The 13,550-nt window shown below is 38.5% G+C and overlaps 1 protein-coding gene across 4 annotated transcripts in view; it reads left to right on the top strand.

Annotated features, from left to right (window-relative positions):
• The first annotated feature begins 330 nt into the window (after positions 1–330).
• LOC121387464 (ubiquitin-conjugating enzyme E2 E1-like) overlaps positions 331–13,550 on the top strand; it is a 44,813-nt gene continuing 31,593 nt past the window's right edge. Inside the window, exons 1-3 of one of the 4 annotated variants that reach the window (XM_041518589.1) lie at positions 331–622; positions 1,282–1,492; positions 1,958–2,008. In XM_041518589.1, the coding sequence (XP_041374523.1) occupies positions 1,323–1,492; positions 1,958–2,008 (221 nt within the window). In that variant the 5' untranslated portion in view covers positions 331–622; positions 1,282–1,322. Of the gene's footprint in view, positions 913–1,281; positions 1,493–1,957; positions 2,009–13,550 lie in introns of all 4 variants that reach the window. The other 3 variants (XM_041518588.1, XM_041518587.1, XM_041518586.1) reach the window with 3 other exon arrangements.

Raw genomic sequence — 13,550 nt, 5'->3', positions numbered from 1 at the left:
CTAACCTTATATGGGGCAGTAAGATCAGAATAATAAGTTAGTTCATCTCGAATCTCTTACTTCCAGCTATATATTTATGTACTGCTTTAAAAATATCAGTGTCTTTCTGGTCGTCGTAATATTTGTAAGAAGACCAAACTGGATTTTGTCTTCAAATAATTTCGTAGGAAAGAAAAAAAAAATAAGAAAAAAATGGAAATAAAATGAAATTTAACCTAGTACGTTTAATAATACAGCCACTAATATTTTATGCAGAAAAATATATTTGATATGTAATTACAATCGTTAAAAAGTCTCTCTTTAACTCTTAGTCGATAACATCTTAAAAATTGCAGCAAACTCAGGAATGTCTCTTTAATTAGTTGCTCTGTTGGTTACAGCAGAAGCTTGTTAATTTAAATAAACCTTTCTGAATTACCAGGTTGCAGTGACGTAACACAATATACCACGCACAAAAAAACCCACACCAATGTAACGGTTCATTTTCACTGGTCAGTGGGTGAACTAACAAAGCCATCGCCCCTTTCTCCTTCAAAATAGAATCACCCAACTTCTAATTGACAACATTTCGTGGATTCCCTCCCACCGAACACATTGTGGATATTATTAAAGATTCTTCTTTGTGAGTATAAGAGCTAGAAAGACACACTTCCATTGGTGTTTTCTGATAATTTCATATATGTTTAAACAAAAGCTTTATCGATTTAGTTCGTAGTTTACGTATTATACAAACAGTACAGCACAGAATATTGTATACTTTTCTATTCCTCGGGAGGAGTACGTAACAGCCCAATGACAACTTGATACAGGAGACGCGCGACAAACTAGCTAGAAGGTGCAAGTTCGTTTTGGATTGTTTTAATGTTTATTTGCTTCCATTGACGGAGTTCTGATCATCAGGACTTATAGTAGGTATATTGTTCTAGATCTTAGTCGACAAGGCTTCGCTAGTTCCCCTCGAACAAGCCGCGAATAACCAAACGAATGTGTACGTTCTTTGTGTTTTCGGCGGATCAGGAATGACATTTACAACTTCTTGACTTTCCTCCGTTTCATATTATGTTTTATTGCTTCCACCAGCACGGCTATCTTGTGTAACTTTGTCAGACGAATGCAGACACATAAGTTTTATCGATGTTTGATATTGTAACAACTTTTTTTTATTTCCCCGAAAGCTGGATATATCGTTTTTTCCACGTTATATTTTTGTCCGCGAAGATTGAGATCGTGGTTGAGTTGGTTTTTGCATTTTAATTTTTTTGTGTGTTATTTTGTTTTTAGTTCTGAACGCAGTGACAGGGTTCTGGTGATTTCTGGTGACCATGTCGACATCTCACGCCCAAGCCGGTCCCTCGGGATCGTCTTCTCCGGGGGGCCCTTCTGGGTCGACACGCAACCCACCTTCGTCGACCCCCCGTGGACAAAACTCGACGGAAAAAGACAGCAAAACAACACTTAAATTATCAAAAGCGCCCAGCACAAGTGCAAGAAGGTACTAATAAAGAAAGCTTGTTTTTTTAAAACTGTCACATTGTCATCGTACACGAGTATTGAGTTGAACCAACGATAGCAGTTAGCGATATGTAGTCTATATATCGGTCAGCTCTAGCAGGCAAATCCACGTGCACCACACAACCCAAGCTCATTTGCATATAAGCTTTTTCGTCTCATAGATTGAAAACAAAAGAGTTTATTGCTTCAATCAAAACAGTAATCGATTCCTTTTTAGGCCAATTAAGTGCTGGCATGGTCAGCTTTGGACTGAGATAATGTCTTGTTGATTAATTTTGTTAAATTCCTTTCACTGAAGTCTAGCCAGTGTGGGCCTACGCCATATTGTTTTCAGGTTGCTTTCACCACCTTTTATTATTTGCTTCATTTTTTTTTAAATGATCCTTTATTTTGTTTTTTGATTAGGTGTATACCATTTTGAATGTCTTTTTCAAATTTATTGTAGACTTCAGAGAGAATTGACTGAAATTACTCTTGACCCGCCCCCAAATTGTAGGTAAGTACTGTTATAAAGTTTATCAAAGACCAATTTGACAGCTATGTCACATTCTATCTCAGTTGGTACATCATTCACCTGAGTCAAGGGGCTTGGTCAAGGATCAATCCTTGTCGGTGGGCCCATTGAGCTATTTCTTGTTCCAGCCAGTGCACCAGGACTGGTATGTTATATCCTGTCTGGGATGGTGCATATAAAAGATCCCTTGCTACTAATGGGAAAATGTGGCGGGTTTCCTCTCTATGATATGACTGTGAAAATTACCATATGTTTGACATCCAATAGCTGATGATTAATAAATCAATGTGCTCTAGTGGTGTCGTTGAACAAAACAAACTTTCACCCGAGGCACTTTGATTTGCAGAATCGAGTTAGTTTGTTTTATTGGAAAGTCTTCCAAACGTTCCAGCATGCATGCTAATACTGTCACTAACGTTAACCCTAAGCCAGAGAAAACTGAATGCTGGAATGTTCGGAAGTCTTACCGTAATTCTGACATTTGAAGTTTGTTTTGTTTACCAACACCACTAGAACACATTGATGTATTCATCATTGGCTATTGGAAGTCAAACGTTTAGTAATTTTGCCATTTAGTTTTAGAGAGGAAATCTACGTTTTTGTCTTTGGTAGCAAGGGATCTTTTATATGCACCACCCCACAAACAAGATAGCACATGCCCAGCCTTTGATATACCAGTCAACTCAAAGCATATTTTTGCAGCAATGATTTACCTAATGTGTAAAGTTATCTAAATCTGGCTAACCATTAGCATACATATACCATTACAACTGTATTCGCCTTTGTTATGCCGAGAAATTTGCAGTGAACGTGAACAATAAAAACAAAGAAATGGTCGACCTCAGCATTAGCGTGCTAAAACCATTCACACTTGATGAATCATGTCTGCTTTTGTTGGACTATTGGCCAATTAGTCTGTCTTGCCTTCGATGAATTGTGCTCCAGTTGTCTTATAAATGTATTTGAATTTTAATCTTTGTTTCAATAGTGTGTTTTAAAAGCCTGTCTTATCACTGTAAAATATTGTTATCGTATGTTTTTCATAGACTTGTGTAATGGCCTGAGTGTAATAAAGTTCTGTTCTGTTCTGACACATAGCTTGCTGGACAAAACAGAGAAATAAATGCGATCATAATATTAATGCAAAAACACGATCTTTTTTTTTTCTTATTAATATTATGATCGCATTAATTTCAGTATTTAACAGCATCAGGAGCATAATATACAAATTTCTCTGGGACTCTGCATCAGGCCCGGATTTAGTTCAGTCGGTTGAACACTCGCCTAAGGTGCTTGTGTCGCATGATCGAACCATGCACCTCTGGATCTATAAAACTGGTTCGGTTTTCTCTCATTCCAACCAGTGCACTACAACTGGTCAACGGCTCTGGTATGTGGTTTCCTGTTTGTGGAAAAATACCTATAAAAGATCCATTGCTGCTAATGGAAAAATATAGCATGTTTCCTCTCTAAGACTAAATGTCAGAATTATCAAATGCTTGATAATCCAACAGCCGATGATTAATTAATCAATGTGCTCTAGTGGTGTCGTTAAACAAAACAAACTGTACTTTGAGCAACAGTGGCAGGATTTAACTCAGTTGATTGAGCTCTTGCTCGAGGTGCTTGTGTTGCAGGATTGAATCACCTCTGTGGATCCATTCAACCGATTGGGTTTTTTCTTGTTCCAACCAGTACACCACAACTGGCCAAAGGCTGTGGAATGTGCCATCCTGTCTGTGGGAAAGTGCCTATAAAAGATCCCTTTCTGCATTAGAAAAAATGTAGCATGTTTCGTCTAATGACTACATGTAAGAATTACCAAATGGTTGACATCCAATAGCAGATGATTAATTAATCAATGTGCTCTAGTGGTGTATTTAAACAAATTAAAGTGGTTTTTTTTAACTAGAAACAATATCACATTGTCCTTGTAAGTCTTTTTGCATTGCAGTGTTGTGACACTTTATATGAACTGGGCCCAGGCCACTAGTTAATTGGTTTATACAAACATCAGTTTTTGTGTATGATTTGCAACCTCTTATTTGGTACCAACACTGTTTAAGGGGAGCTGTCATTTCATTTCAACTTATTTCCATGCTTATATCCAACTGAAATTCATGCACACACTTCAGCTATCTGGTGTGTCTGTCCAGGACAGAGGGCTAGTTGTTAGTTGGTTAGTGGTTAGTGAGAGAGAAGAGGGTGTAGTGGTCTTACATCTGCCCTTTGAGTCGTTAAAATTTGCTCTGGGGGTGGGAGCCGGTATCAGGCTGCGAACCCATTATCTACCAGTCTTATGTCCGATGGCTTAACCACAACACCATCAAAGCCGGTACCGGGCTGCGAACCCTGTACCTACCAGCTGTATGTCCAGTGGCTTAACCATGACACCACCGATGCCAGTTGGAAGCTATCACTTCTCTGAACCTATTTAATCCTATTAATATACTGGGGTGGGATGTCGCCCAGTGGTCAGGCACTCGCTCGATGCATGGTCGGTGTGGGATCGATCTCCGTTGGTGGGCCCACTGGACTATTTCTCGCTCCAACCAGTACACCACGACTAGAATATCAAAGGCTGTGGTATTTGATATCCTGTCAGATGGATGGTGCATATAAAAGATCCCTTGCTACTAATGGAAAAATGAAGCAGGTTTCCTCTCTAAGACTTATGTCAAAATTACCAAATGTTTGACAGGGATCAATGGCTGATGATTAAAGGCATGTTGTCACAGCCCCTTGACCTATTAAATGACCTAACAAAGTATTACCTGTAAAAATAAATATTTAATTTGTCCCTAAAGGTACTTTATTCAAACATCTACTTAAGCACCATACCCCGCTTATTAATGATATTTTGTAAAAACAATTGAATTATGGCAATGGTCCATAATTCAAAAACTAATATTACCAGGAGGGTTGAGATGGATTTCACTCCATCATGGTTCAGTTATGGAAATAAAATAGCCTGATTTGGTTTCCAAAAATTAATGTAATTTTCGTTTATTATTGTTTTGAGATATAAGGTTCTTAAATCCGTGACAGTATGCCTTTAATAGATTAATGTGCTCTAGTGGTGTCGTTAAACAAAGCAAACTTTTAACGTTCATTTGTGTAATGCAGTCTTTTATTTCCTAGCTTGGGGCGGAGTCGAGGTTTTTTCCTTTCTTAATAGCCCGTTTTAGCTGGGTACACATGGCTGGCCTATTTGTTTTGCTCCACCAGGCTGTCCTTTTGTTTTAAAGCCCAGTTGTTGGCAATTAGCAGCTTATTGTTACCTCAAGACTTAACGTGTCATGATAAGACAGACCAGTTTAGTTAACTAACATCTCAATGCAATTAATGACTTCATAATTGGTTATGTATTGGCAGAACTAAATTCACAAAGAGTGACTTGTATGTTGTATATACTTGAGCTATTACTAGTTCCATCAGGTGCACTGCGACTGGTATATCAAACACTCTGGTATGTGTTATCCTGTCTGGATGGTGCATATAAAAGATCCCTTGTTACTAATGGAGAAAATGTAGCAGGTTTTCTCTTAAAAACTGTCAAAATTACCAAATGTTTCACATCAAAAGCCGATGATTAATAAATCAATGTGCTCTAGTGGTGTCGTTAAGCAAAATAAACTAATGTTTTGTTATTATTTGTAATTGGCCATCACAAGATGATGTGAATTTCAAGACCTCTTGCTATATATAATTCAGTGATTTAAAAAAAATGTACTAGTCACAATTAAAAATTCACTATTCCTACTTTACTTTAAGTTAATACAATTTTACTAATTAATAGTAACAATCGGATATGTCACCTAAAAAGGGAGACAGAGCTTAAAAACACTAACATTGGGTGATGGCAGGATATTCTTATTTACAAAATAGACTTAACTGCAGCACTTAACTCTCTTCTTTCAGTAGTTGTTGGGCATGGTAATAGTATTTACTAGCGTAACATTGAATATCACTAGCCATGGGATGGGGCTATCATAATCTGAACCCCCATTATATACTTATAAAAGTACAGCACACATACCAACAATATTTTAATAAGAAACGTTTGACCAGTTTTTCGAAATATACTCAGCAAAATTGATCAAGGGCCAATAAACGTAAAAGGGCCTGTAAATATAGAAATAAAATAGTTTCTTTCTTTGTATGGTGTTGGTGACGTTGTGGCATGTTCTTAAATTTACTGATTTAAACAACAATTTAGAGCAAACGAACATGTAACAAATCTGCATTTCGGAAGTTTTGACAAATGCACGAAAAGTCAACCCTATACAGGAGTTCTGTGTGCATCATGGGTCAGATTTTAGTGAAACAATGTTTACAAGGTATTTATATGAAAACTTGTTACATTAATGACACCAGCAAAGCAGGAAACACTGTTTGCAAAATCTTAGTACAGGTCTCTGTAACTTGCGAGAACTATCGTTTCGTTTGTGCATTGCTCGTGCAAATCTAATTTTGCATAACCTATTTTTTGTTCTCACAAAATTTTGAGCACTATTTACTTGGATATAATGGGTACGCAAAAAGGAAATGGGTTACCTGTATTTATTTCTGCGTGACCGATAAATGGGTCAAGCAGATTTTCAACTCACTGAGACCTGGATTAGCGATATTTCTTGTCAATTTATTGCGTTGAGACATAGCCCAGTGGTAAAGTGTTTGCTTGATGCATGGTCAGTCTAGGATCGATCCCCGTTGGTGGACCCATTGGGCTATTTCTCGTTCTAGCCAGTGCTCCACAACTGGTGTAAAAAAAAGGCCGTGATATGTACTATCCTGTCTGTGGGATGTTGCATATAAAAGATCCCTTGCTGCTAATCTAAAAGAGTGGCCCATGAAGTGGCAACATTGAGTTTTCTCTCTCAATATCTGTGTGGTCTGACGCCATATAACCATAAATAAAATGTGTTGAGTGTATCATTAAATAAAACATTTCTTTCTTTCTTTCTTTGTCAATTTATTAGCAACTATTGTTTAATGTTTTAAAATTGTGTAGCGATCTCTGACACTTGTGAAGAGAATTGCGACACGATACTCAACATTTTGTTCCCTGTAAAGATTTATCAAAAGGTCAACTGGCCCTTAATTTTGTTAATTACAGTTAAACAAACGCAAAGTATGGATTAACGCTGTATTCTAACCAGATTTATATGTCGCGCTGTACACGTGTGGTTAGGATACAGCGATTGAAATCAATGATTTCTAAAATAATCGCTCGCCTCTGCTTAGGATACAGCTTAATGCAAGAGCTGCATTTCGAAAGTAATCATTTGGTAAGATCAGAACATTGGTATTCACAGTAAGTACCATCAACAATTTCATATAATTTCATGATGTGATTGTTTTGTCACTTGGTCAAATGAACTCAACAAGGATAACATACGGTACTACTATTGATTCAATCAAAACAATAGCAAACAACAGTAATTAGTTATGAATTGACATATACATTACTGCAGTGTTCTTCTAAGCTGCATATATAACATCAAAATAGATCAAAAGTGTTATTTCAGCCAATCCTATAACTTTAGTTGGTTTTTTCTCTTTGACATGATATTTATAAAGCAGTGCTTTAGATCTTACTAATTTGGGCACAACAGAATTTTTGTTTCCGTTCTGAGTACAGCAAGGTCTTTTTAGCACAATAATTTTATTATGAATTGCAGAAAGGTTATATAGATTTTTAGAATCACATTTAAAGTTGCATAATATTTCTTACTGTAAATAATTCTATAATATACTGATACAAAGGAATAAGGGAGCACATGGTATCTCAGACCAAATTTAATTCACTATTAAAGTAGTTATGTTTGTCTACAATACAGAGATGTGATGTGGGACTGACTGTCAGTACTGTGGGTATGTCTACCAGTAACACAGTTAACTTCCTTGTACTCTGGGTGGTGGCTGTGGGACTGAATGTCAGTACTGTGGGTATGTCTACCAGTAACGCAGTTAGCTTCCTTGTACTCTGGGTGGTGGCTGTGGGACTGACTGTCAGTACTGTGGGTATGTCTACCAGTAACACAGTTAACTTCCTTGTACTCTGGGTGGTGGCTGTGGGACTGAATGTCAGTACTGTGGGTATGTCTACCAGTAACACAGTTAACTTCCTTGTACTCTGGGTGGTGGCTGTGGGACTGAATGTCAGTACTGTGGGTATGTCTACCAGTAACCACAGTTAACTTCCTTGTAATCTGGGTGGTGGCTGTGGGACTGAATGTCAGTACTGTGGGTATGTCTACCAGTACCACAGTTATGTGGGACTGAATGTCAGTTCCTTGTACTCTGGGTGGTGGCTGTGGGACTGAATGTCAGTACTGTGGGTATGTCTACCAGTAACACAGTTAACTTCCTTATACTCTGGGTGGTGGCTGTGGGACTGACTGTCAGTACTGTGGGTATGTCTACCAGTAACACAGTTAACTTCCTTATACTCTGGGTGGTGGCTGTGGGACTGAATGGCAGTACTGTGGGTATGTCTACCAGTAACACAGTTAACTTCCTTATACTCTAGGTGGTGGCTGTGGGACTGACTGACAGTACTGTGGGTATGTCTACCAGTAACACAGTTAACTTCCTTATACTCTGGGTGGTGGCTGTGGGACTGACTGTCAGTACTGTGGGTATGTCTACCAGTAACACAGTTAACTTCCTTATACTCTGGGTGGTGGCTGTGGGACTGACTGTCAGTACTGTGGGTATGTCTACCAGTAACACAGTTATCTTCCCTGTACTCTGGGTGGTGGCTGTGGGACTGACTGCCAGTACTGTGGGTATGTCTACCAGTAACACAGTTAACTTCCCTGTACTCTGGGTGGTGGCTGTGTGACTGTCTGTCGGTACTGTAGGTATGTCTACCAGTAACACAGTTAACTTCCTTGTACTCTGGGTGGTGGCTGTGGGACTGACTGTCAGTACTGTGGGTATGTCTACCAGTAACACAGTTAACTAACTTATACTCTGGATGGTGGCTGTGGGACTGACTGTCAGTACTGTGGGTATGTCTACCAGTAACACAGTTAACTTCCTTGTACTCTGGGTGGTGGCTGTGGGACTGAATGTCAGTACTGTGGGTATGTCTACCAGTAACACAGTTAACTTCCCTGTGGGACTGAACTTCCCTGTATTGTCAGTACTGTGGGTATGTCTACCAGTAACACAGTTAACTTCCTTGTACTCTGGGTGGTGGCTGTGGGACTGAATCTGGGTGGTGGCTGTGGTGACTGTCTGTCAGTACTGTGGGTATGTCTACCAGTAACACAGTTAACTTCCCTGTACTCTGGGTGGTGGCTGTGTGACTGTCTGTCGGTACTGTAGGTATGTCTACCAGTAACACAGTTAACTTCCTTGTACTCTGGGTGGTGGCTGTGGGACTGACTGTCAGTACTGTGGGTATGTCTACCAGTAACACAGTTAACTTCCTTATATGCTGGGTGGTGGCTGTGGGACTGACTGTCAGTACTGTGGGTATGTCTACCAGTAACACAGTTAACTTCCTTATATGCTGGGTGGTGACTGTGGGACTGACTGTCAGTACTGTGGGTATGTCTACCAGTAACACAGTTAACTTCCTTATATGCTGGGTGGTGACTGTGGGACTGACTGTCAGTACTGTTGGTATGTCTACCAGTAACACAGTTAACTTCCTTATACTCTGGGTGGTGACTGTGGGACTGACTGTCAGTACTGTTGGTATGTCTACCAGTAACACAGTTAACTTCCTTATATGCTGGGTGGTGGCTGTGGGACTGACTCACTACTGTGGGTATGTCTACCAGTAACACAGTTAACTTCCTTATATGCTGGGTGGTGACTGTGGGACTGACTGTCAGTACTGTGGGTATGTCTACCAGTAACACAGTTAACTTCCCTGTAATCTGGGTGGTGGCTGTGGGACTGACTGTCAGTACTGTGGGTATGTCTACCAGTAACACAGTTAACTTCCTTATATGCTGGGTGGTGACTGTGGGACTGACTGTCAGTACTGTGGGTATGTCTACCAGTAACACAGTTAACTTCCTTATATGCTGGGTGGTGACTGTGGGACTGACTGTCAGTACTGTGGGTATGTCTACCAGTAACACAGTTAACTTCCTTATATGCTGGGTGGTGACTGTGGGACTATTTGCATATTCCTTTATTTCTTTCCATCAGTATACTATTGTTTAAGTGGACAATCCCATCTAAAATCACAGAACTGACCAATCACTTTATTTATCACTATAGTAAGATTGAATAGGTATGTAATAAAACATAGTTATCACTATAGTAAGATTGAATAGGTATGTAATAAAACATAGTTATCACTATAGTAAGATTGAATAGGTATGTAATAAAACATAGTTATCCCCTAATTCATATCACTGTTATTGTACTAGGGGCAGGATGTAGCCCAGTGGTATAGCGTTCGCTCAATGCGTGGTCTGTGTGGGATTGATTCCCGTCGGTGGGCCCATCGGGCTATTTCTCATTCCAGCCAGTGCACCACGACTGGTATATCAAAGGCTGTGGTATGTACTACCCTGCCTGTGCGATGGTGCATATAAAAGGTCCCAGGTTGCTGCTAATCGGAAAGAATAGTACACGAAGTGGCGACAACAGGTTTCCTCTCTCAATGTGTGTGTGGACTTAACTATATGTCTGACATCATATAACTGTAAATAAAATGTTTTGAGTGCGTCGTTAAATAAAACATGTCTTTCTTTCTTCTTCTTTTTGTTATTGTACTGATCCTTGCATGTATATTTGATACAAACAACAATTGATAAAAAGCTAGGGGTTCGTAAATTTGTTTTTAAAAATAACATTTTGTGTAGAACTTGTGCCGTTCTTTGACTTACTTGAGTTTATATAGTTTTATTTTAATATTTTAAATTGAAATTTAAGAAACTTGTGTATTTGTGAATGGTGTTTTACTTACATTTTGCAGTTTAAAGCAAAAACTCAATATTGTACCTAGGGAGTTTTGCAATTGCATAATGATAACATGCTTTTGAACACAATAACGGAGTGGATATTTCGGTATATCATTTTAACCACAAGCTTTTCTAATGCATTTGCCTGTCCAAATATATCCAGAGCATCAAGTGATGATGCTTTTTATGTGTGTCCCTGTTTATTTACATTATAAGCTGTTTTGTGGAAAATATGGAGCTTTGCCCCTTTTTCTGAAAATAGCACATATATACATGGCAACCTCCCAGTATAACTTGATTTACCATTCTTGACTAATTTTGATGCCTGGCAATAGTTTTTATCCAGCAGCAAAAACTACCACTGTAAATAGGCCAATTTTGAGTTTGTCGAATTCCAATAAGCCGGTCGTCTAAAGGAAGTGAGGACTATAATTATTTACAGTTATCTGGCGTCAGACACATGGTTAAGGACCACGCAGATATTGAGATAGGAAACCCGCTGTCGCCACTTCATGGGCTACTCTTTTTCGATTAGCAGCAAGGGATCTTTTATATGCATCATCCCAGACATGTTAGTACATACCACAGTCTTTGTTACACCAGTTGTGGAACACTGACCAGAACGAGAAATAGCCCAATGGGCCCACCGACGAGGATCGATCCCAGACCAACCATAAATCAAGCGAACGCCTTACCACTGGGCACAGTCTCGCCCCAATGATATTGTACTAGATGTCATTATACATGTATCACTTGTTCGCTATGATCAGTTGCTCATATACAGTATCATCTGTCGTCACAAGTGTAATCAACAGTAGTCGCCATCAGATTTGTTTGATCAGACAATTAACCATCGTGAATGCAATCAGTGGCGTAAAACCGATTTATCGCCTCGACTTTGTTAAACATGCCATAAATTCATCACTCTTTTGTCATTCAGTCGGGTTTTTATATTTTTTAAAAGTCCCAAAACAGCCTTTTGAACATTTGACGTGCATTGTAATTTATACTGAAAGGCATTGATCCCTTTTCGTAGTTTTTTTTCTTCTTCTTCTTTTTCCTTTAATTTTTTTTATATCCATTGTTAATGAAATGTGTGTAGCCGTTATACTTTTATGCATACAGAATGCCTAACTATAGAATGACATTTGTCGACAGTGTCAAAATAGGAAAAGAAACATCCGCATGACACTTTCCTCTTGTTCACTATGGTTAATGAACCGTTCAGATGTATTCTGAAATGGGTGATAAACAGTTGAGCTTCCAGGCAGTTTATTTAATCGGAAACATGATGCATTGCTGTTCAAGCCTTGTAGTTATATATATGACAGTAAAGGTATAGTGTTGCTTTAATAAAACGTGTTTAATTTCACTGGTGTCCGTATCAGTATTTCATATAGGTGGAACAAACAGCTGGTGCAGTATATATGTGTTTGTATATATACACATGGGTGTTCATGGCTTTGTGTTACTGAAATGTTGAAATAGAGTATAGTCATTAGTGCAAGCCTTTCTGCCTGTCCGAGAGGGGCCCTGTTTGGGATATGATGATCGCCATGCAAAGCTGTTTAAACTGTACAACCATTTACTGATAGTTCTGCAGCTAAATAATTTTAAAAACTATTTTTGTATGTACAGTTGATTTAGTGCCCAATAGTCGACATTAAAAAAAAAAAAATGTTATAATGACCAGGGTTTCTGCCAGAAATTTTTGGGTATGGCGCCATGTAATTGAATATTTACAATGTTTGTGCTAAATGCAACCGCAGTCAACAGGGGGTATAGAGGGCCTTAGGGTTAGGGCTAGGGTTAAGAAACTCATACAGTAATAAGAGTAATCAGTAACTTTGTCAAAAGCCTGATGACTTAAGTTACATATTAAATCTGACTTTCTTTTCTTTCTTTTTTTCACGTTAAAGTAGAAACGTTGGCAGTTACTGTAAATCAGGAACTGTTAGCGAGCATAACATTTTAGCAAATGTAGCAAGGCCGTACAAGGCGCTAATATTTAATTATGCTAAATTTAAAGAGACATACAATAATTTGAACTTAAAAAAAGTGTGATTTTTTTTTTTTTTTTAGCGATTATCTGAAAACACGATAGAAATTGGACGATTCAGACTTTTTATTTCCGATTCGATTTTCGACTGCCATTTTCTACTGAAATTCAGCTGTCTGTAAGCTGCATAACATCGATATTGATTAAAAGTATTATAAACGGATTCTTCAACTTAAGCCCTTTTTATGTTGCAAATAATAATAATGTCATTTATTTGGATTTTTCTAAATTTTACGATAGCTAATATTTTATGATTTACAATATTAGTCATGGTAATTGAGAGGCACTTGGGACAGTCAACTTTGCAGCCACCAAATAGCAGCATCAATAATGCCGTGTTGTTCAGTGATAGTGATAATGTTGCCGTCATGAGGCGTGACGGGTCATGGGTTCCATCACCCTTGGTGAACTGACTTTCTTCTTTTTTTTTTGTTCTTTTTTTTTTCCTTTTTTTTTCTGCCATCCCAACCAGTGCTCCACAACTCGTCCAGTAAATGTATGTGCTGTCCTGTGCATATAAAAGATCTAT

The sequence above is a fragment of the Gigantopelta aegis genome, chromosome 13 (assembly GCF_016097555.1).
Source record: "Gigantopelta aegis isolate Gae_Host chromosome 13, Gae_host_genome, whole genome shotgun sequence".
In the NCBI taxonomy this organism is placed as follows: domain Eukaryota; kingdom Metazoa; phylum Mollusca; class Gastropoda; order Neomphalida; family Peltospiridae; genus Gigantopelta; species Gigantopelta aegis.
The sequence above is the reverse complement of the archived record's forward strand: the minus strand, read 5'-3'. Positions and strand labels throughout refer to the sequence as shown.